The sequence below is a fragment of the Panthera leo genome, chromosome B2 (genome assembly GCF_018350215.1).
Source record: "Panthera leo isolate Ple1 chromosome B2, P.leo_Ple1_pat1.1, whole genome shotgun sequence".
Classification (NCBI taxonomy): domain Eukaryota; kingdom Metazoa; phylum Chordata; class Mammalia; order Carnivora; family Felidae; genus Panthera; species Panthera leo.
The window spans coordinates 135,763,462-135,785,635 of NC_056683.1; the positions used below are offsets into that span (position 1 = coordinate 135,763,462).

Below are 22,174 nucleotides of genomic sequence, written 5' to 3' on the forward strand. Positions count from 1 at the left end.
GCATTTCTCTGTCTGTTGCAAAACTGCGCTCAAAGACCTTGACTCCTAGGTTATCCCAATCTCCCTTTTAAAGACTCATGCAGTAAATTTCCCCCTGAATTCTTGACCAGGAAAAAACGGACCTCTCCAGATGAGCTATTAAATTTGAAGTTGGCAGGCAAACCTGATTATTATAGATATCTCTTTTTGAAAGAAAAATACTCTTTTATAGATTCCCCTCCCTGTGTTGAGTCAAAATAACTTTATTACAATATCGCTTTCATATATACAAACTTAATGCTGTATAGAAATTTCTTAATCTTGGTACATTTTTACCCCTGTAAATTTCAAACAGATTTAGAAAAACAGTGAAGTATAAAAATAAACACATTAATGACATAAATTCAATATGCCAGGTTGTGTTATTCCCCTACAATCATTGTGAATAAGAATGTGTAGGGTCAGTTGCTTGCTGTACAGTTTCTTTTGAGTTTATGTTTTCTAAGGACAGGACATTTATGCTACCCTGTGATTTAATTCAGTGCTTCAGATATTTTGTTTGCACACGCACCATGACAGAGTTTCGACTTCATTTGGCATGAACACATTATTTATGTATGAACTCCACCTTTGCTCTTCTCTCATTAACCTAGAATAATTAACGTAGTACTACTAATTGGTACAAACGTAGGTTTTTTGCACAAATGCAAACACAGGCACTGACATCATGTGGCAGCCCTCCAGAGGATCCAGAAAACGCTTTGTGTAACTCATAAAGCACCATTTGCTTCTTAGCCTGTGTTGGTTGCGATCAGTTTCAGCTAAATATACTGAAAGATCCCGTCATAACCGTGGCTTAGGTAGGAGAGATGTTTATTCCTTTCTCATGGAAAGGAAGACATGCCATGCTTAGTGGGATGGCTCTGGGGTCATCAGCAACCCTGGCTTGTTCTTTCTGCTTCACTGTCCTAGCAATAGCTTTTATCCTCAATGCCACTTCTTGACACAAGCTGGCTGCTGGGGCTCTGGCCTCATTCCAGCCACCTGTGAGGAGGAAAGGGAGGAGGACACCCTGAAGGCCACTTTCCAGGAACAATACAATGCTTTGCATTTCTCCATTGGCCAGAAGTTAGTCCCTGGACCTCACTTAGGTGAAGTCAGCCTGAGAAATGGGTCTATTCTGGGCAGGAAGGACAAAAGAAAGAATAGATATTTGGTGGAAAGGTATCAGCTTTCCCTATGTACCATGTGGCCCAATTTTGGTAGGGAGCTGTGCCCTTAAATCAGTAGTCAGACAACAAAAGGGACAAAAACTCAGTGAAAAGCCATTGTTACCTTCATTGTAGTGTCTTAAGAAAACACCAAAAGGGAATAACACTCCTTAGCCAGCAGCAAAGGCCTCTCCCTCTTGCTACCTCTCTTGATAATCTCCCACACAAGATAGCTTCTCCTCATGCTCCTTCTTCACTCCAGAACTATATCCAACCCAGTCAGGGCAGCCTTTCTTTGTATGTATAGTTGGATTCATTGAATCTTGGATTCAATGGAGGTAGGTCCACTGGCTTGGAATTGCTTTGAGCTCTCCTCACTTTGAATGTGTGCACCAAGGAGAACCTACAAAGAAGAACTTCTTGGGTTGTGGAATGGGTTAAAGAATGGGTTGTAGAAAAGTGGAAGTGTGCTCAGATTGCAACGTCAAATGAACCCCTTCCTTTAATTTCAGCTTCAGTTTCCTTCTAGTAAGATAGCTGTGGTTGGTTCTCTTTAGTAGAGACATAACATGTTTTTGGGCCATGGGGATACTCTCCTGCTGTGCTACCCCACTGTCTTCAAGGAGTCTGTGTGAGGTGCCTAGCTCCTTCCTGCAGGTTTGCATTTTCTATGCAGTTTCTTGAAAACCCTCCAGCTAGAGAATTTAGATCCTTGAGGCCCGGGGTTGGGGAGTGGGGTGGGGAGGGAATTCAACACATCAGATTTTAAATTTAATCACCATCTCTTTGAGGGCCTTCAGGCCTTCTGACATGACAGAGAATCATTCACCAGATTTTGAAATTTTTTTCTCTCAAGGAGACACTCAGAACCTTCTCCATCCTTGCTGGGCTCTGGGTGGCATGTCAGTCTTGTTTATGACCAGTTCTGCCCCACCGGAAGACCATTAGCAGCACAGGCTCTGGCTGAACTCTGGGCCGGATCTGGGAGGCTCCTTTAGGGGGAACTAAGAGACCAGCTTAGCCACGCCCCCACTCCCAGGAATCTCGTTTGTTTGTTGGGTTTGATTTAGGAGTCTGAGGTCTCTGTTGTCCACTGGCTTTCAGTTCTGTTTCTGGTGGCTTGGCTCAGAGCTCCTTGACTCGCCTCTGCTCCCCGATGACAAGAACTGAGGCAGCCCTTAGGATTGTGATAATGTCTCATATTTTTCAGAAGTTCTTGGCTATGAATTCTTCTCATTAGGACCTGATTTATGTACTTCCAGCTCTCCAAGCTGTGTTCCGTCACTTTTGGTAGATAGCCCACTGTAAATGTTTTTCCAGTCTGAGCAGAAAGGCTGCATATATCTGTTAATACAAGGTTTTGAATTCAATATCCCAATCCCAGCAACTTCCCACTTTGCTGTCCATTTTCTCTGCAGCAGGGAGATAGTTTGCATATGAGGGGAATCTCTGTCTTAAAGGGAGATAGCTTTGTTTTAAAAGTGATAGATTTCATTCATGTAATGTATCCAATTTGTAAAATGTTTGATAATCCATGGAATATATTATTTAGAGCAGCTGCTTGTATAATTTATAAATATATATATATATTAAAAAATGTTTACGAGTAGGATGTGTGTTGTATTGATCATGCATGGGAAAGTTCCCTTTTCTTTTTTTCCTTTTTTTTTTAATAAGAAATTTATTGTCAAATTGGTTTCCATACAACACCCAGTGCTCATCCCAACAGGTGCCCTCCTCAGTACCCATCACCCACTTTCCCCTCCCTCCCACCCCACATCAACCCTCAGTTTATTCTCAGTTTTTAAGAGTCTCTTATGGTTTGGCTCCCTCCCTCTCTAACTTTTTTTTTTTTTTCCTTCCCCTCCCCCGTGGTCTTCTGTTAAGTTTCTCAGGATCCACATAAGAGTCAAAACAGATGGTATCTGTCTTTCTCTGTATGACTTATTTCACTTAACATAACCCTCTCCAGTTCCATCCACATTGCTACAAAAGGCCATATTTCATTCTTTCTCATTGCCAAGTAGTATTTCATTGTGTATATAAACCACATCTTCTTTATCCATTCATCAGTTGATGGACATATAGGCTCTTTCCATAATTTGGCTATTGTTGAGAGTGCTGCTATAAACATTGGGGTACAAGTGCCCCTATGCATCAGCACTCCTGCATCCCTTGGGTAAATTCCTAGCAGTGCTATTGCTGGGTCATAGGGTAGATCTATTTTTAATTTTTTGAGGAACCTCCAGACTGTTTTCCAGAGTGGCTGCACCAGTTTGCATTCCCACCAACAGTGCAAGAGGGTTCCCATTTCTCCATATCCTCTCCAGCATCTATAGTCTCCTGATTTGTTCATTTTAGCCACTCTGACTGGCTTGAAGTGGTATCTCATTGTGGTTTTGATTTGTATTTCCCTGACGAGGAGCGACGTTGAGCATCTTTTCATGTGCCTGTTGGCCATCTGGATGTCTTCTTTAGAGAAGTGTCTATTCATGTTTTCTGCCCATTTCTTCACTGGATTATTTGTTTTTCGGGTGTGGAGTTTGGTGAGGTCTTTATAGATTTTGGATACAAGCCCTTGGTCTGCTATGTCATTTGCAAATATCTTTTCCCATTCCGTTGGTTGCCTTTTAGTTTTGTTGATTGTTTCCTTTGCTGTGCAGAAGCTTTTTATTTTCATGAGTTCATTTTTGCTTTTAATTCCCTTGCCTTTGGAGATGTATCAAGTAAGAAATTGCTATGGCTGAGGAAAGTTCCCTTTTCTGACTTCTTGTCAGAAGAAGAATTTCAAATCTATAGAACAGTTGCAAGAGTAGTATAATGGACAGTATTTTATTCTTCACATAATGATTTATGTAATAATTGTTAATATTTTACTGATTGCTGGGGCGCCTGGGTGGCGCAGTCGGTTAAGCGTCCGACTTCAGCCAGGTCACGATCTCGCGGTCCGTGAGTTCGAGCCCCGCGTCAGGCTCTGTGCTGACAGCTCGGAGCCTGGAGCCTGTTTCCGATTCTGTGTCTCCCTCTCTCTCTGCCCCTCCCCCGTTCATGCTCTGTCTCTCTCTGTCCCAAAAATAAATAAAAAAACGTTGGAAAAAAAAAATTAAAAAAAAAAAAATTTTACTGATTGCTGTGTTTTGCCTAATGAGGGTGGGAGGTTTTCATTTTTGCTGAACCATCTGAGAGTAAGTTACATGCATCATGACACTTTACCCCTAAATACTTGCCTGGTATCTCTTAAGACCAAGAATACTCCTCCTCTTCCCCCTCCTCCTCTTCTTTTTTTTCTTCTCCTCCTCCTCCTTCTTTTTAAATTCTTAAGTTGATGATCAAATTGCTGAATTATGGATATGTCATATAGTTCCTGGGCCATGTCACAAATTATTTTAAAGCTTTTATTTATTTATTTTTAAATGTTTATTTATTTTGAGAGAGAGAGCACACATGTCTGTGAGCGAGCAAGCAGGAGAGGAGCAGAGAGAGAGAGAGAGAGAGAGAGAATCCCAAGCAGGCTCCATGCTATCAGCACAGAGACGGACTTGGGGCTTGATCTCACGAACTGTGAGATCATGACCTGAGCTGAAATCAAGAGTCAGATGCTGAACCTACTGAGCCACCCAGGCACCCCAAGACCAAGAGTATTCTTCTATGTGACCACTGTACATCATCATGCTCGGGAAGCACCGTGGGGGCGATACTCCATTATACTGTATCTAATATGCTAGGCATATTCAGATGTGGGTTTTGATAACTTGAAATCCATGAATGGTCTGCCAGGTCCACCTCTGTAGACCTGCACTTAGTGGGTGCCATTAACTTGACTCAAGTGGTAGGTCTTCTAGTGCCATATCATTGGCTCAAAAATGGACTCAGAGTTCCTTTCTCCACCAACTATTGACATCTTATGGCCTACGGATTTCCCAAGCTGCAGTGGTAGTTTTTATGCCTTCTTGATTGCAAGTCCCACAGCAGCTGTCAGTTTCCCAAGGATTACCTGTCTCTTGCGTGGAACCAGTTTGGAGCTTTGAGTTTGTCCAAGCATGTCTGCCATCAGCCTCCTCTCTGCCGGAAAAGGAGCTAAATTCTTAAGAAGTTGTGTGTGTTATAGTGGATGGAACCAAATTTCCATTATCTAATTTCAGAACATTTGCATCATCCTTCAAACCCATTAGCAGTTACTCCCCAATCTCCCCTCCCACCAGTCCCTGGCCTTTTCCAGATCTTTCATATAAATGGACTAATACAGTCAGCGGTCTTTTGTGACTGACTTTTCCCCCTTAGCATAATGTTTTTGGGGTTCATCCAAGGTGTCAGGATTTTCGTTTCTTGTCGCCAAATGACATTCCAGTGCGTGGGGAGACCACATTTTATGTATCTGCTCATCAGTTGATGGGTATTTGGGTTGTTTTGACTTTTTGGTGATCATGAATAGTGCTGCTGTATACAGTTTTTTTTTTGTATACAGGTTCTGTATGACACAAGTTTTCAAATCTCTTGAATATATAAACCTGGATGTGGAATGGCTGGGTCCTGTGTTAACTCTGTGTTTAACATTTTGAAACCTGGTTAACTGTTTTTCATAGCAGCTACACCAGCTGCTTCCCATCATCAGTATGTAAGGGCTCCGACTTCTCCACATCCTTGCCAACACTTGTTATTGTGTCTTGTTCTGGTTATGGTCATCCCAGTGGGTGTTAAGTGCTAGCTCATTCATATTTATTTTTAATGGTCAGTTTTAAAAATTTTGTGTCAAATATGAAAACTGCCTCCAGCTCTTTTTTTTTTTTTATTGTGGTGAAATATACATAACATAAAAGCTACCATTTTAACCATTTAAAAATTTTTTTAAAAATGTTTATTTATTTTTGAGAGAGAGAGAGAGCGCACACAAGCAGGGGAGGAGCAGAGAGAGAGAGAGAGACGCAGAATCTGAAACAGGCTCCAGGCTCTGAGGTGTCAGCACAGAGCCCGACGCGGGACTCGAACTCACAAACCGTGAGATCGTGACCTGAGCCGAAGCCGGACGCTCAACCGACTGAGCCACCCAGGCACCCTCATTTTAACCATTTTTAAGCGTACAACTCAGTAGCATTAAGTACATTCACAGTGTTGTGCGACCATCACCACTATCCATTTCCAGAACTGTTTGTCATCCTAAACTGAAACTCAGTGCCCATTAAATAACTCCACATTCCTCCACTGGGGATGGAATTCTATTCTACTTTCTGTGTGAATTAGCCTGTCCTAGGTACCTCATATAAAGAGAGTTATACAATAACTGTCCTTTTGTGTCTGGCTTATTTTACTTATTGTAATGTCTTTAAGGTTCATCTATGTTGTAGTATTTGCCAGAATTTCAACCTTTTTATTCATACTCTTTTGTAAGCAAATCTGGAAAAATTTTACATATTAAGCTAATAAAGACAAAGTGCCTCACACTCTACATCCTCCAATAATGGTACTCTGACATGTTTATAAACTATAACTGCCTTAAGACATGTTTGCCCAGCATGTATGCTTAGCAAAGTCTATATAACTGGGATGAATTCCATTCTTTATTCATAAAAAAGTTATTAAGTGAATTTCATTGACTTCTAGTTTATCTTGTTGATACAATTTTCCTAGATGAATACAAAAGAAATTATTGGCATTCTCTTAACTTCTTAGATTAAAACTTTGGAACAGACCAAAGCCATTGAAGACCTAAATAAATCCAGAGACAAACTTGAGAAGATGAAGGAGAAAGCTGAGAAAAAACTAATGTCTGTCAAGTCAGAACTGGATTCTACAGAGCATGAGGCTAAGGAGGATAAAGAGAGAGCCAGGAACATGGTAGAAGCGGTAACCAGTGAAATGAAGACACTAAAAAAATCTCTGGAAGAAGCAGAAAAGAGAGAAAAGCAGGTGGGTAGAAATCTGGTGGTAAAATCTTGTTTAGGAAAGATAGGACAATTCAAAAGCTTGAAGATTATTCATATGCTTCTTCAAAAACAATTTACAAAGCTTTCTATATCATTTCAATGTATCTGTCTACCCTCTAGCATCTTTTTGGCACTAAAATAACCATAATGATTTACTCTGCTAAGAACAATAATTCACATTTTCATGGCATGAATTGTAGAAAAGAAAAAAGACGTTCTTATCAAAGCAGCGGAAAGCCTGTGAAATGCCAGTTTCTGGTTGTGGAGAGGTTTTTATTATGTGCACTGATTGCCTCTGAAGTTTGCATCATCCCAGGCTTCAGCCTCAGGAGGGAAGGCTTATCTCCAGCAGAGATCAGTGGCAGGAAACAGTCCCAACTCTCAAACAGTGGCACCCAGACTCGATGGCCAATCTAGCCCAGATGGAAGCCATAAAACAGTCCTCACTTGCTGGCTGGTTGCAAGGAGGAGAGTTTTATCTGGCGAGCACATCAGGAGGTCACGCACAAAGAACTGTACTGGGCAGCCTGACCCCCATTGCTTTTGGGTTTCATCTCCCTCTCTTTCTGAAGCTCAAAAGGGCAGAGAGTGGACTCTCGTCCTAGGATATTTTTTCTCTTTGGCTGCCTCTGCTCTGGCTCATGTGTCAGGCCGAGCCGAGGAAGGCCAAACTATAAACTGCGTGTTCTCAGAGGAAACCCTCTCAGGAATTAAGAGCTTTGACCATATTTGAAAGGGGAGAAAAGTTTGAGGGAAACTTTCTCACCAGGGACACTAGGGGGGAGAGGGTATTATGTTCCCCAAATTGGACTCAGCATAGGAAGGAGGTTGGGATGTGAATGAACACGTGGTGAGAATGTTCGGAAGGCAGTTTTCCTGGAGGTAACATCTGTCTTCAGGTTGGATTGCGTCTTTTCCAAAATGGAAGGTACCTCTAGCAAGGGGTTGGCCCGATCTCCCTGATGTATCTGCTCCTGCTTTAGCGCAGAATCACAGTTGATGAGAATGTGAAGGACTATGAGACATCTTTTCATCCATTTTCTCCAAGCTCGTCACCTCTCCGTGTTTCTTTTTGTGATCGACAGAGAGTAGTCCCGGAGGGTCCGATGTTATGGTTTGTGAGGAGGCTGTTTATGTGATGTCATCTGGTCATTATTTAGAGCTCCTTCTCTTTTCATCAGCTCATACTTTCTTGCCCTTTGTTCTTCCTTTAGTTTAAGTGGTTCCATGCCCACTTAAACTTCCACGTACTTATCAACGGTGTGCACAACCACAGCATTTGTAAAGCACTTCCTAGTATACAGAACACGTACACATCCATTGTTTCATTTGATCCGAATTTCAGAACAGCTCTGGGAAGTAGGCATATGGTTATTTCCCTCAGGAAGTGAGAACATGGGTCTCATTCGTGGTTGCTTTTCGCTGAGATTCTTGACTTGGTAGCCAATGCCACACTAACTGGCATGAAATGCCACCCTAAGTGGCTGTGAAATCACTGACAGTTGGTGCCCGGAAGGACTGTAGGGGGAATTGAGGAGATTCGCCTTCTTATTTTATAAATGAGAGGACTAAGATAAAAGACAGTAAGTAATTTGCCTACCTCATGTACCTCTGGGTTTTCCACAGGGTTTTGTTTGTTTGGTTGGTTGCATTCAGACCAACAGTAGTCAGCATGTTTTGTTCTCGCCCTTAATGTGTGTGTTTGATATTGCAGCTGGTGGACTTCAGGGAAGTGGTTTCCCAGAAGCTGGGCTTGAACATGACCAGTCTTGCACTTCCCGACTATGAAATCATCAAATGTCTTGAAAGACTGATCCATTTACATCGGCATCACTTTGTCACCTGTGCCTGCCTCAAAGATGTGACGCTTGGGTGAGACAGGCACCCCCAAAGCCACTTTAAAACTCCTTCATTGAATACCATGTCTCTTGAAGGAGGTAGAGCTAAGTGATGGCACACAATTCTCGATCTCACTAATTCCTGAAACCTTTGAAATTTGATCAGTATGTGAATACCATATACTTTGATGATAGAGTGAGGATCCGTCATTTGCAAAAAAAGGATCTCAGAGGTGCCAGCTGTAGGGAAATGTCTGACACTAAAAACACCTATTTTTTTATTTACTAGCACTTTGGGACCCAGAAGAGTTCCAGTAGATTGTAAACCTAGAATGGGCAATGGTGGTAGGGAATTTACATTTATGGGACTCCTTTTATGACTTGGGGGCTTTCCTACCCAATTTAATTCTCATAATAGCCATGTGGAGAAGGTTTAGTGTTTGATTTTACAACCTCTCTGGGGCTCAGAGAGGGTGTTACCTACCCAAGATTGCAATTGGTTAGCAACTGAACCAGAAGTCTTACCATGCTGGCTCCGGGTCAAAGGCTGTACCTTCTCTGTTACATCACACTCCTCCAGTTTCTCCTGAATTCCTGTGATCCTGGTGAAAATTGCCCCCATAAAGAAAGGCAGACATTCATAGAATCAAGAATTGAAGCCCCCAAAGTAACAGATTTATGAATGTTACCCATATGATTTCTTTAAAAGGCAATATACCAAATTATTTGGTAAAACATACACAGGGTCCAAGGTCCTGTAAGAAATTTACCTGTTTTAAATGTGGCTGCCAGATCACATTTGGTGGCAATTTTTCATGTTGGAGCAGGGTTGATCTCAGTCCTTGAAAAGTTAAACCTTTAATATGAAACCTGTCACATGAAATCCTGTACAGTTTTATTCACCAGTTTATCAGATGCACTGACAGCAGGGGTACTTTTTTCAGATTGGGATTTTATTATGACTTTCTGTCATTTTCTGCCTTCTTTTTAAATTTGTATTTCACAGATATTTTTCAGGAAGCCATATTCTTAACTTTATTGAGAGAAAGTTTTACTTTTTTGGTCGATTACCTTATTTTTGCCATATGTAATTTTCTAAACAGTTTCTGAAAAAAGTGTTGGTGTCTCATTAAAGGAGAGGGGAAACACAGATTACATCCGAACATTAAGAGAAAAAGCATATTCTGAGGGGCGCATGGGTAGCTTAGTCGGTTAAGCCTCTGACTCTTGAGTTTGGCTCAGGCCATGATCTCCCAGTTCCTGAGATCGAGCCCCAAGTCAGGCTCTGCGCTGACAGCGAGGAGCCTGCCTGGGATTCTTGCTCTCCCTCCCTCTCTCTCCCTCTCCCTGGCTCAAGCGTATGCGTGCTCTCTTACTCTCAAAATAAATAAATTTTAGAAAAAGAGAGAAAAAGCAAATTCTAGAGGAAAGGAAATGAGTTGGACACTTACTGATGACAGATCACACAGAGGAAGAGGAAGCAAGGATGTCCTCTGGGAGATGGGTCATGGTCGCCTGGCTTTCTCCCTTGTGTGCAAGGATAGTATAAAGTACCTTTTGCAACTGAACACACTAAACACACCTTCGCAGCCCTGACTGAGGACACGAGCTAGGTCTGCAACAGGCCGGAGAGGCAGAATTGTATTTTCCCCGCAGAAATCGTCTCTGAAGATCCCCTCACATGCTCCGTAGAGACAGTGGCTGCTGTTCTGGACCCATACGCATTCAGACTGAAGGAGGCAACCTTACTGTCTGGGTCTCTGGAGGACTGAATTGCTGAGTGGCTTTGCTTCAGCCATGCCATAGAAAGGTGGGGGGTGTTCAGAGATGGAGGGGTTGTTTTTATACCCCTGTTTTATATCTCTGTTCTCATTTTCCAAATACAGTCTTTAATGAACTTCGTTTATTTTCTCTGTGAAGTTATTTTCAACACTATTCGATGTCACTTTAAAAGCATAAACTCATAAAAATATTTCTCCATTTCGTGACATAAGAAAAATAAGTTCTATCTATGTAGATGGTCCATATGCACGTTAACTATTTGTCATTTAGACAAATTGAAATCCCTTAATAAAGCCATTTTCCTCCTTGTTGAAACGCCAGTTGGTTGTTGGCTTTCCCTCCATGGCATTCATTCTAGAGCTGGCAGACCAACCTCACATTTTTGTGTTAGATTCTGTTCTTCTATAATATCCATGTATATTTTATGTTGGCCAATAAAACGTGTTATGTTGATGAGATTTTCTAACTAGGGTTTTAAAATATTTAACACTAACTCTTCTACCAAATACACTTGAGTGATAATTGCCTTTGAGATTATTATTCTGGTCATTGTCTGGGACATTTAAATGCGTGCATAAAATATCTCCATTAGGAAAAAAAAAGAATTAAACCCAGTCAGTTCTACCTTATAGTCTGTCTGTCTTACAGATGAACGGGGGTGATTCCAGGTCAAGGGGTGGTGGGCTGGAAAGTGGTTAAAGAATGTCTATATTATTTATATTGTAATAATACTTGGGACTTGGACGTGGAGTTTAATTTTCACTGGGAAGCATTTCATGGCTACATAACCTTTGATCGGGAAGGCTCTTGCCCACTCTATGCAATAGTGATTTTATCCACATTATTGTACAACCCCACTTAGCTTCTCCTCAGTAAGTGGAGTCTGTATGCTTCCCTCTCCTCTATGCTGCCTCCATACTGTTATGCCCGTGTCTTTGTATAAAAATCATTGCTCATTTGAGGCTCCTTGCTAACTGAATATAACTTTTCTCTTGGTCCTCATTGCAGTTACCTGTTAACATCCTGTATGTCTTCCTACTTAAGATGGTTCATAGTGGGGCTCCTGGGTGGCTCAGTCACTTGAGCATCCAGCTTCGACTCAGGTCATGATCTCACGGTTCGTAGGTTCAAGCCCCACATTGAGCTCTGTGATCTGTTTTGGATCCTCAGTCTCCCTCTGTCTCTGCCCTTCACCTGTCTTCTCTCTCTCTCTCTCTCTCTCAAAAATAAATAAACATTAAAAAAAAAAAGATTCATAGGTGTCTTCTCCAGCCACATTAAGTGCTGCCTTCTTCTCGGGTGACTTTAGTGCCCATAAGGAAAATTCATACAACGTTTTATCTTTAGTTTCTTGGCCTTCTTGACCTTCATACTTTTACCTCCTTTTGTTTCAGCTGTTTAAACCTTAGATTGCAGTTTATAGCAATCCAATTGAAACTCCTGTAAGTCAAAGAGAATTTGGGGGGGGGTACTCATTTGAAAGATTCAGGAGTAGACTAGCTTCAGCACGGCTAGATGCAGGGATTTAAAATTGTTATTTGGATTCTTTTTGCTTCTACCCATCTTCCTTTTCTCCTTGGTTTGCTTGTCTTTGCATGTTGGTCTCCCTTTCTCCTTCTGGTGATGGGTTTCTCCATGCTGCCAGCAAAGATGATAACCAGCAGCTACATGGTGTTTTCAACTCATGAGCTGAGAAAATGAGACACTCTCTGCCTCCAAAACTCATGGAAGGAGTGTCAGGGAAGAAGAGTCTGATCATGTCTTCTTGGCCACGCACTCCTTCCGAACGAAGCATTGTGGCCAAGGGATGAACTCACTGGCCTGCATCCCATGAATCCAACTGGACTGCAGTGAGGTGGGGTGGGGTGAGGTTCCAAGGTGATCTGTTCAACCAGAACCACACGTAATGACAGAAGGAAAGCTGGACAGGCACACAGCACACATCTATGACCCTTGGTCAAATTTAGGATCTTCTAATCACCTGCAACTTCTCCACCTCTAAAATCTTACAATCTCCATAAACTCTTATCATTGCAGACCTCTATCTCTTACCCCTACGTAAGTGCTCTTTGGGTTTCCTTGGTTCTCATATTTTCTCCCTGCTAGCCTTGCCATCTGGGGTCAGCCTAGATACTCTGGTTCCTTTTTATAGTCATTCTTTTCCCAACACCTTCAATTCCTTGTGCCCTTGCCCCTCATCCCTCAGATTTGAATTAGTCCCAACTAACAATGTTTCTGCTGCTTTTCCTGCCCCACTGGATGAGACTGGAGGAAATCACAGGTGGCCTGGCAAATTCTCACCTGAGCCCTCTGGGCTAACTGGTAATCCTTCCCAGTTCCCCAGTTCGAGCTCGCTGCCATTTTCCAAAATGACTGTTGCAAATATTCTACTCTTCCTCAAGGCTCTTAACCTGTCTTCTTTCTCCACTGTCAGCAGATAATCTTGTCTCCTCTTTCACCCACAAAGTAGAAGCCATTACAGGACATATCTTCAATATCAGACCCTAGAATAGCCTGATATGTGTGCATATATCGTGGCCCCCTTCCCTCTTCTTGCCTCGGGTTATTTCCTCCGCCTGGCCGCTTGTGTCCTCACTAACTTCATCCTATCAATTGTCCTCTGTCTCGAAAGCGTTTTCAACCTCGCTTTCCTTTGTGGCTTCTTTCCCTCAGCATTAAATACGTTCATCTTAAATCAGTCCCTCTACTCCCCAACAACTTCTCCGTAGGGCCTTATTTCCCTCTGTCTTTCTGGTCTCACCGCCTCTTCACACCATCTTCCCGTGGCAACCTGGCTTCGGTCTCCACTCACCCGGTTCTCACATTTTTGTTAGCAAACCTCTGTTAGTTTTTCTAAATTAATCAATTAATCTATTCATTTAGAGAGAGAGAGAGCAAGCCTGAGTGGAGGAGGGGCAGAGAGAGAGAGAGAGAGAGAGAGAGAGAGAGAATCTCAAGCAGGTTTTGTACTGTCATCATAGACCTGACATGGGGCTTGATCCCATGACCCTGAGATCATGACCTGAGCAAAAATCAGGAGTCAGACACTTAATGGGCCAAGCCACCCAGGTGCCCCAAACCTCTATTAGTTTTGAAGTGTTCATCTTACTAGATCTTTCTGTAACATTTGATACAATTGACCATTTCCTTCTTGAATTGTTCTTTTCCATTAGCTTCCATGATGTGACATTCAGCTCATTTCCCCCCCCCCCCCCCCCCCCCCCCCCACTCCAGCCTCTCTGGGTTCTTGAGTCAGATTATTTTAAGGTTATAGGAAACAAAAGTGAAATCAGAGGTTAATGTAAGGATGAGTATGGATATGAGTGTTGGTGTGAATCTTGACCTCCCAGTCGGAAGTCAGTGAGGAACAGTTATACATCACAGAAACCAGAATGTGGTTGATAGTCCAACAATTGGAGTGCCAGATGCATGGTACAGGGTGGCTCTCATGGCCGGGTGCTCTTACTGGTCCTATGCTTGCTGGTTTCCTTTGATGTCATGAGGACTCAACTTCCCTCTGTCTCTGTTTCTACTGCTTCAGCTGGTGTCTCAGACGTCTGGCCTCCAGAACTGTGAGACAATATGTTGTTTAAACCACTCAGTTTGTGGACTGAAGATGGGGAAATCATGCCCCATTTTACAAGATTACTGTCAGGATTAAATAATGCAGAGCATTTAGAAAATATCCTGGCATGTGGGGAGTACGCAATGCATGTTAGCGAACAACATTGTTATTGTAAATATTGCTAACTAGTTCCATCTATTCTTGTGGCTTTAATTACCATCTATGCAATGATGATGCCAACCGTTGTCTCTCTAGATCAGACTCCTGTCCTGATCTCGCTGGTGCCGGATGGTGTGGAGAGGACACCTGTAGGAATTGAGCAAAATAGACTTGGGTTCAAATATAAGCTCTGCTGAGTGACTTGGGCTGTTTGATTAACCACTTTGAAAACCCATGTGCTTCAGGACTAAAATAGGAATCACAAGACTAGTTTCCTCACAGAGTCTTTATATAAAGATTCAATGAGTCAATGTATATAAAGTTTGCAGCTTAGGACATGGATGTCACAAGTGCTCAATGAATGTTGTTATATCCTATAGGAATCTTAAACTCAGCATATGCAATGTTGAATTTTATCTGTCTATCTATCTATCTATCTATCTATCTATATAGAGAGAGCAAGAATGGAAGAGAGGGGTGGGAGGAGAGAGAAAAAGAGAGAGGCAGGATCTTAAGTAGGCTGTCTGTTCCCTGAGGAACCAAATGCAGGGCTTGATCCCACGACCTTGGGATCATGACCTGAGCTGAAATCAAGAGTCAGATGTTCAGCCGACTGAGCCACCCAGATGCCCCATTTTTTAAAATTTATTTTAATTAGTTTATTTTTTTTGCAATGTTGAATTTATAGCTTCTGACTCCCATCATCTTCTCGCCAATAGCCTTTTTCTCTTCTGGGCTCCCTGCCCCAGCCAATGGCCTGACATCTGCTCAAATGTCCAAGACAGAGTTTGGGGAGGGAACTCTGACTTGTTCCTCTTCCTCCTCCCATATCGGATAAATCACAAAGCCCTGTCCGATCTACCTCCTGTCTTCTCTCTTATCTATCTACACTTTCCTTCCACATTAACATCACAGCAGCTTATACCCCATTATCTCTTGCTCACTCAGACTTCTCTGAGTGCTGAGCAGATGCTGTGATTCACCACCCAGGTCCTCCCTTTAGGACTGAAGCACTCCTTCAGCTGCCCAGAGCTGTTGGCTCTTGACAATCTATAGCTGAGTTCCTTGCAAGGACTTGCCCTTGGCTGAAGGGAGTGACCTCATCCTGGGTCACAGACTTTTCCCAAAGGCAGTTTGTATCTAGTGACTGGTCAGTGTGGGAGTACAAAGACCTGGCCTTCTTTCCTCAATTCAAGACCACTCTGAAGGGTCATGTCATATTCAGAACTACACCAGCCGGTAAGACCAGCCAAATCCTCTGTTGCAAGTGCATTATACTTCAACTGCTTCCTCTGCCCAGTCTGCTTTCTTACTTGCCTACAGGTTTTGTTCTAACTGCAATTCAACAAAACTTCTGCCTCCAAATTCCCATCTCAGGGTCTTTCCAGGACCCTTTTTTAGGGTCTTAGGTCTGTCTGACGGATTAATTCATTCTTCTTGTAGCTAGTTATGAAACTATGAAGCCATTTGATGTTTTCCATCATGTAGTTTTATCAATGAATACGTGTTTGTTGATCACTTGGTGGTATAGGATCTACAAAAACTAGACCAAAAACAAAAAAGCCCCCAAATATCAATGACTTAAATTACTTGGTTATCTCCTTCTCTTCAGAATTCTCTATAGCGATTCATAACTAGGTTCCAGTATAGTGTTGAGTACCAAGAGATTTTATTCTATATTTCCATTTCCTCTTGGTTTTAACGGTGTAGAGTACAGAATGGACACTACTCCAAGTAGCTTAACCAAGAAAGGATTTATTAGAGGGTATTAAGTGGCTTGCAGAATCATGTGAGGGCTGAAGAATAGACTTGAAGTTGAAGTTTCCTTAGCAATTCCCAAAGGTACACCACAGAATGAGACTACCAAAAGCCGCTGCTACTTCCATAGTCAGAAAGCCAGAGGATCCAGAATCTCATTGATACTACCAAGATCTGGAAGCTACCACTTTTACGGTGCCTCCTCTCCTGCTGCTCGCTCCATTTCCTGCTGCCACCTGGGCCAGAAGGAAATGGGCGCCTTGTGCCTCATCTCTCAGAATCAAGCACCTTGTGACTCTCTGCTAATGAAGACGCAGAAAACCAAGAGTGTTTCTTCTGCTTGCCAAAAGAAATAGCTGTAGCAGTAGAGGTGTGACTACTGTCATCTTCCAGGTCTCACATTTGGGCATCTAGCTGGCAAAACCCAAATTATATCTGGAATCTTTTCTGAAGGGATTCTGGGAGACACAGTATTTAGCTTCCCAATATCAGAAGTGCAGAAAGGCATACTAGAACAATGTTTTTCAAACTTTATGATAAACTTTACTCTAAAATTCAACACACACACACACACACACACACACACACACACACAGAGTCACAGTCATGTCTGCCTGAAATAAAAGATTCACAAGACAATGGGATGCCCTGACAGATTCTATTCTAGTCTGCTGTGCAATTCTGTACTCCTGTAGGCTATGCCACTTCATGAAGAAATGCCCATCTTGACCCCCTAAGTTGACTTCATGACCAACTAATGGATGGCAATGGCAGTTTGAAAAAAAAAATACTCTAAGAAGGGAGAAGTGGATGTTGAGTGCTAATCCACGATATCCACTCTACTATATTGTTCCCTCTCCTGCCTCTGGATTAACAAAAATGATTTAAGTCTGCTCAGAGAGGGACTTAGTGATGTGACAGTGTGCAGTGGCCAGGGAATCAGGAGAATGGGTTCCAGTCCTTCCGGTAGCTGTCTCTCCTTCCATAGAGCGTTGGGGTAGCTCGGTGTGCTAATGACCTAACTGACCCGTACCTGGAAAAATTGAGAGAGCGGATAATTGGGATCTTGTGATTTTTTGTTTGTTTGTTTGTAGAGGACGGATTAAGCCCACAAGGCCATCTTAGCAGCAAATACACTTGTGCATCAACTATTGTACTCCTTAAAAAATTAGTTGGCTTCAATTCAGTTCCTGGTTATGTACATAGGCGTAAAATCTAATGATTCATTCTCAAATTATGATGGTATGTACTGAATGTGAACTGTACAATTAGTTCACCTGCCCCATGTTTGGAAGGTGATTGTTAATTTTTCTGTTAAGGTTTGCAAAGGATTTAATCCCTTAATGTAGCACTTTTAGGTAAAAGCTTATATTTGCCAATGACTAAGGCTTTTAATAAGGACTTTTCTCCTAATTTGCTGTAGGTTTGAAGGTAATTGGTGTTAAGAAAGAAAAGCCTACTGAGAAAGCAGAACAAAATAAACATTTAACAAATGCCTATTCTGTGCCAAATGGTGTACCAAGCATTTTCATCTATGATGACTCATCTAATCCTCACATTCTTTTTTTCTAAAATGTTTATTTATTTTTGAGAGAGAGAGAGACAGACAGAGCACTAGTGGGGAAGGGGCAGAGAAAGAGAGGGAGACACAGAATCTGAAGCAGGCTCCAGGCTCCGTGACAGAGCCCGACGCGGGGCTCAAACTCACAAACCACAGATCATGACCTGAGTCGAAGTCAGATGCTTAACTGACTGAGCCACGCAGGCACCCTATCCCCAGATGAATTCTTAAAGGAAGAATTAGAATTCTCATTTTTGCAGATGAGGGGGAAAAGGGTTAAAGTGATTAAAAGGGACTTGCTCTTGGTCGTTAAATGAACAGGTGGAAGAATGTGGGATTTGCACCCAGTTCTGGCAGACTCAGCTCTCGCTTTTCCTCCTGTACCACGGTGTCCCTACTGCTTTCATTATTTGTTCAAGGTGACTGAAAGTGGAAAAGAGTACTCAAAACAGGCGTCATCAAGAAGACTGGAATTTTCATGTGTTAGAAAAAGAGATGTTTGAATGGATACTTACTTAAAAGTTTCCTAAGCCACCCTCAGCTCTTTAGAGGACCCTGATATCTATAAGCAACAGGGAATTGTGAAGATTATCTTGTGGGCTTTACTTTGGTTTCATATCTTTCATGGTTTCCTTTTGCTTGTGATAGTATTTAAAGGGACCAGAAGAGTTTGTAAGTAATTATAAAATACTTCCCCATTTTGTAACCTTAACTCAATGACCTGTCATCCATGTGGAACTTTAGTTGTTCACGGTTGTTGCAATGTGAGGAATGCTAAACTTGTAAAATACATGGCAAAAAAAAACCCCTACAAAGTGTTTATGCCTCTTTTAAGGACTCATTAGACTCTTAGCTCAGTGTTTGTGTTTGAATTTTTCTTTTTTTAGTGAGTATACACAAAATTAAGTAAAACGTTAGATTTAAAAGAACACATTTCAACGTGATTCTTCACCCATGCAATTTGATTTCATTACCCTCAGTACAGAGGTTGAGCTGACATAGAAACGGACGGGATATATAATAGATGACTTTGGGAAACACGGTTCACATAGTTTTGAGAACCACGTTGCCTTTTTTCCCCCTGGCCAAGTCAAGTGGCTTCTTTAAAACTTTTCCTTGATTATTTCTTATAAGTAAGCTAACATACAGTCTACGTGGCTCTGCTGATTGTCCTCAGAAAGTTCCTCCACTGGAGGAAGCCCTTGGGATGCTTCTCACAGAATATATGACTGGCAAGGAAAAGACAGTTTCCAAAGAAGTTCTGAAAAGCCTTTAATCTTAATAATAATAGTTACCATTTATTTTATTTACCAGAGACTGCAGTGGAGCTCCTTGTAAGCTGTATCTAGTTCAGTCTTCTCCTAGGCTCTTGAGGCAGACACTGTTATTAGCCTCTTTTTAAAGCTGCAGAAACGTGGGGTGCCCGGTGGCTCAGTTGGTTGGGCGTCCGACCTCAGCTCAGGTCATGATCTCACGGTTTGTGGGTTCAAGTCCCGCATCCGGCTCTGTGCTGACAGCTCAGAGCCTGGAACCTGCTTTGGATTCTGTGTCTCCCTCTCTTTCTCTGCCCCTCCCCCACTTGTGCTTGGTCTCTCTCTCTGTGTCTCCAAAATAAATGTAAAAAAAAAATTGTTTTTAAGCTGAAGAAACGGTCTAAGGGAGGTTAAGGTTAAGTCTGGTGTCAGATCACGCTGCTGGGTGGTCTGCTTGGTGCGTTTCCTTCCGTCCTATTCCACCTCCTCCACAGAGGAGCCCACTGCCAGGCCCCGAAGAGGGGGTGCCTGGACAGGTCGTGTTCTGTCCTGTGTGAGAGGGACCTGTATCTGTGCATGTGTGTTAGCCAGAAGTCTGGGTGAATTGGACGAGGAGGAAAGAAGTCTGCTCAGCAGAGAGGTGTGTTGACAGCAGGACATTCTGACTCGCTAGTTTGGGAACCAGGATGATTGCCTTCAGTTTAATGGTAAGGGTTAATTTTTAAAGACCTGCCACTACAGTGGGGACCTCTATGCCACTTGTTTAGAAGTACGATAACATGGGGATTAAGAGCATGAACTTTGGAGTTGTGTTCACTGGACTTTCACCCGAACCCTACATTTTCCCGTGGGCTTCCGTATCTGGGCGTTGGTTCTGTCATCTACAAAATGAGGATTTCTAATGGTACCCATCTTGGACAGCTGGTATGAGGGTTAAGTGGAGTAATGAGTATGAAATGTTCAGTCTAATGCCTGGCATATCATAACTGTCAGTTTATGTATTAGTTATTATTGGTATTAGGACCTTATATGCCCAACAATTATGTTTTCATATTTAATACCTTTGTTCTGAAACTAAATGACTTCAACCAGACAGTTATAGTTATGTTTTCCTCCTTCTGGGTAGACTGTTACATGGATGGACACCAATGGATCACACGTCCTGGTATTGCTACTCTTGTACAACCCTTCCCTACTTCACAGTGATTCTGGGCTTGGCCATATGACTTGCTTTGGACAATGGGACATCAGCAGGTGTGATGAAAGCAGAGGTTTGACGAGCACTTGTACACTGGGACTTGCCCTCGCGCAACACAGATGTGCAAGAAAGACCAGGTCTGGCTGGTCTTTGAGAGAGATCCTAAGATCACGCAGAGAGAGAGTCATAACCATCCCAGTGTTCTGGTTGAGCCCAACCCTGAGCCAGATTTTCCTCTGAATGCAGCTATATGGGGGATGCCAGTAATGCATGGAAGGACTGCCCAGACAACCCATACAATCATGAGAAGTAATAAATTAGTATTGTTTTAAGCCACTGATTTTGGGGGGGGAGTGGTTTGCTATGTAGCAATGGATGATTGAGACACCCTCTGTGATACACAGAGGATAATATTGTGAAACATAACCATTTACCAAACCTGTGGTAATAAAAACACAGCAGAAATACTATAATCCCAATGGATTTGTATTTCTGTGGAGAAAGAGATGAGTTTTCAAGGAAATTAAAGTAGCACATCTGCATCCTGGGCCCATGTCCTGTTGCCAAGAAGTCGATCAGGAGGCATCAGTTGCCAGGACTTCTGCTCGGTGGGAAAGCCATCGCCGTGGCCGTCAGCCTGTGGAAATATGACAAAAACCCACAGGCGCTCCAACCGCCTTGCCACAATAATTGCAACTCATATTTCCATTTGCCAACAAAACCGGTGCTTACAACAGAAAAATAAGACAATTTATATTTTCAGAAATAAATTGTTTTATTTGGAAAATGTCAGGGTCGGTTGCACCCTAATGGTATTTTTCCAAAACGTGGTTAGTAAGAAGAGTAGAGGAAGGACTTGGCCATTTCCAGAGAGCCCTGAGAGGTTGACTAAATAATATTGGACGTTATTGTATTTGAAGGGACAAGAGCCTGTTTGCCCTGTGGCTGCCTAATAGATGTGACCTGTGACTTAATCTTGCTACGTGGACCGGCTCAGGTACATGCACTGGACGTTACTCGTCTCAGTGATTCAGATTCCCTTTCTGGAACTGCTTTTATTCACTGCATTTAGCTGAAGTAAATTGAGTGGTTTGGACACTGGAGAGGATTATGAATCCTTAGGGAGAAGATACATTTAATCCGTGACTAGGATAGAATAAACAAAACAAAATCCATTTTGAATGAACAGGATTTTTTTTTTTTTTTTTTTAATTTTTTTTTTTTCAACGTTTTTTATTTATTTTTGGGACAGAGAGAGACAGACAGAGCATGAACGGGGGAGGGGCAGAGAGAGGGAGACACAGAATCGGAAACAGGCTCCAGGCTCTGAGCCATCAGCCCAGAGCCCGACGCGGGGCTCGAACTCACGGACCGCGAGATTGTGACCTGGCTGAAGTCGGACGCTTAACCGACTGCGCCACCCAGGCGCCCCAGGATTTTTTTTTTTTAATAGACTTTACGTTTTAGAGAAGTTTTAGGTTCACAGCAAAACTGAGTGAAAAAGGTATAGAGCTTTCTCACATACTCTCTCCTCCTCTCCTCCCCACCTCTAGCCTCCCCCACTATCAAAATCTCACTCCAGAGTGGTACATTTGTCACAGTCAATGAACCTACCTTGACATACCATTATCACCCAAAGTCTGTAGTTTACATTAGGGTTCTCTCTTGCTTTTGTGCATTCTGTGAAGTTTTGACAATGACATAATGACACGTACCTATCATTATAGTAGCATACAGTGTAGTTTCATTGCCCTACAAGTCTTCTGTGTTCTACCTACTCATCCCTCCCTCCCCTCAAACCCTGAAAACCATTGATCTGTTTTTTTTTTTTTTTACTGTCTCCGTAGGTTTGCTTCTTCCAGAATGTCCTATAGTTGGAGTCATACAGTATGTAACCTTTTCAGACTGACTTTTTTCACTTAGAAATATACATTTAAGATGATTCTGTG

General features: G+C 42.4%; 1 protein-coding gene across 1 annotated transcript in view; it reads left to right on the top strand.

The window, feature by feature from the left end:
- The window catches only part of CCDC170 (coiled-coil domain containing 170), a 100,271-nt gene extending 90,098 nt beyond the window's left edge, over positions 1–10,173 (top strand). Inside the window, exons 11-12 of the mRNA XM_042940424.1 lie at positions 6,858–7,094; positions 8,826–10,173. Of these exons, the coding sequence (XP_042796358.1) occupies positions 6,858–7,094; positions 8,826–8,987 (399 nt within the window). The 3' untranslated portion in view covers positions 8,988–10,173. The remainder of the gene's footprint in view (positions 1–6,857; positions 7,095–8,825) is intronic.
- The last annotated feature ends 12,001 nt before the right edge of the window (positions 10,174–22,174 follow it).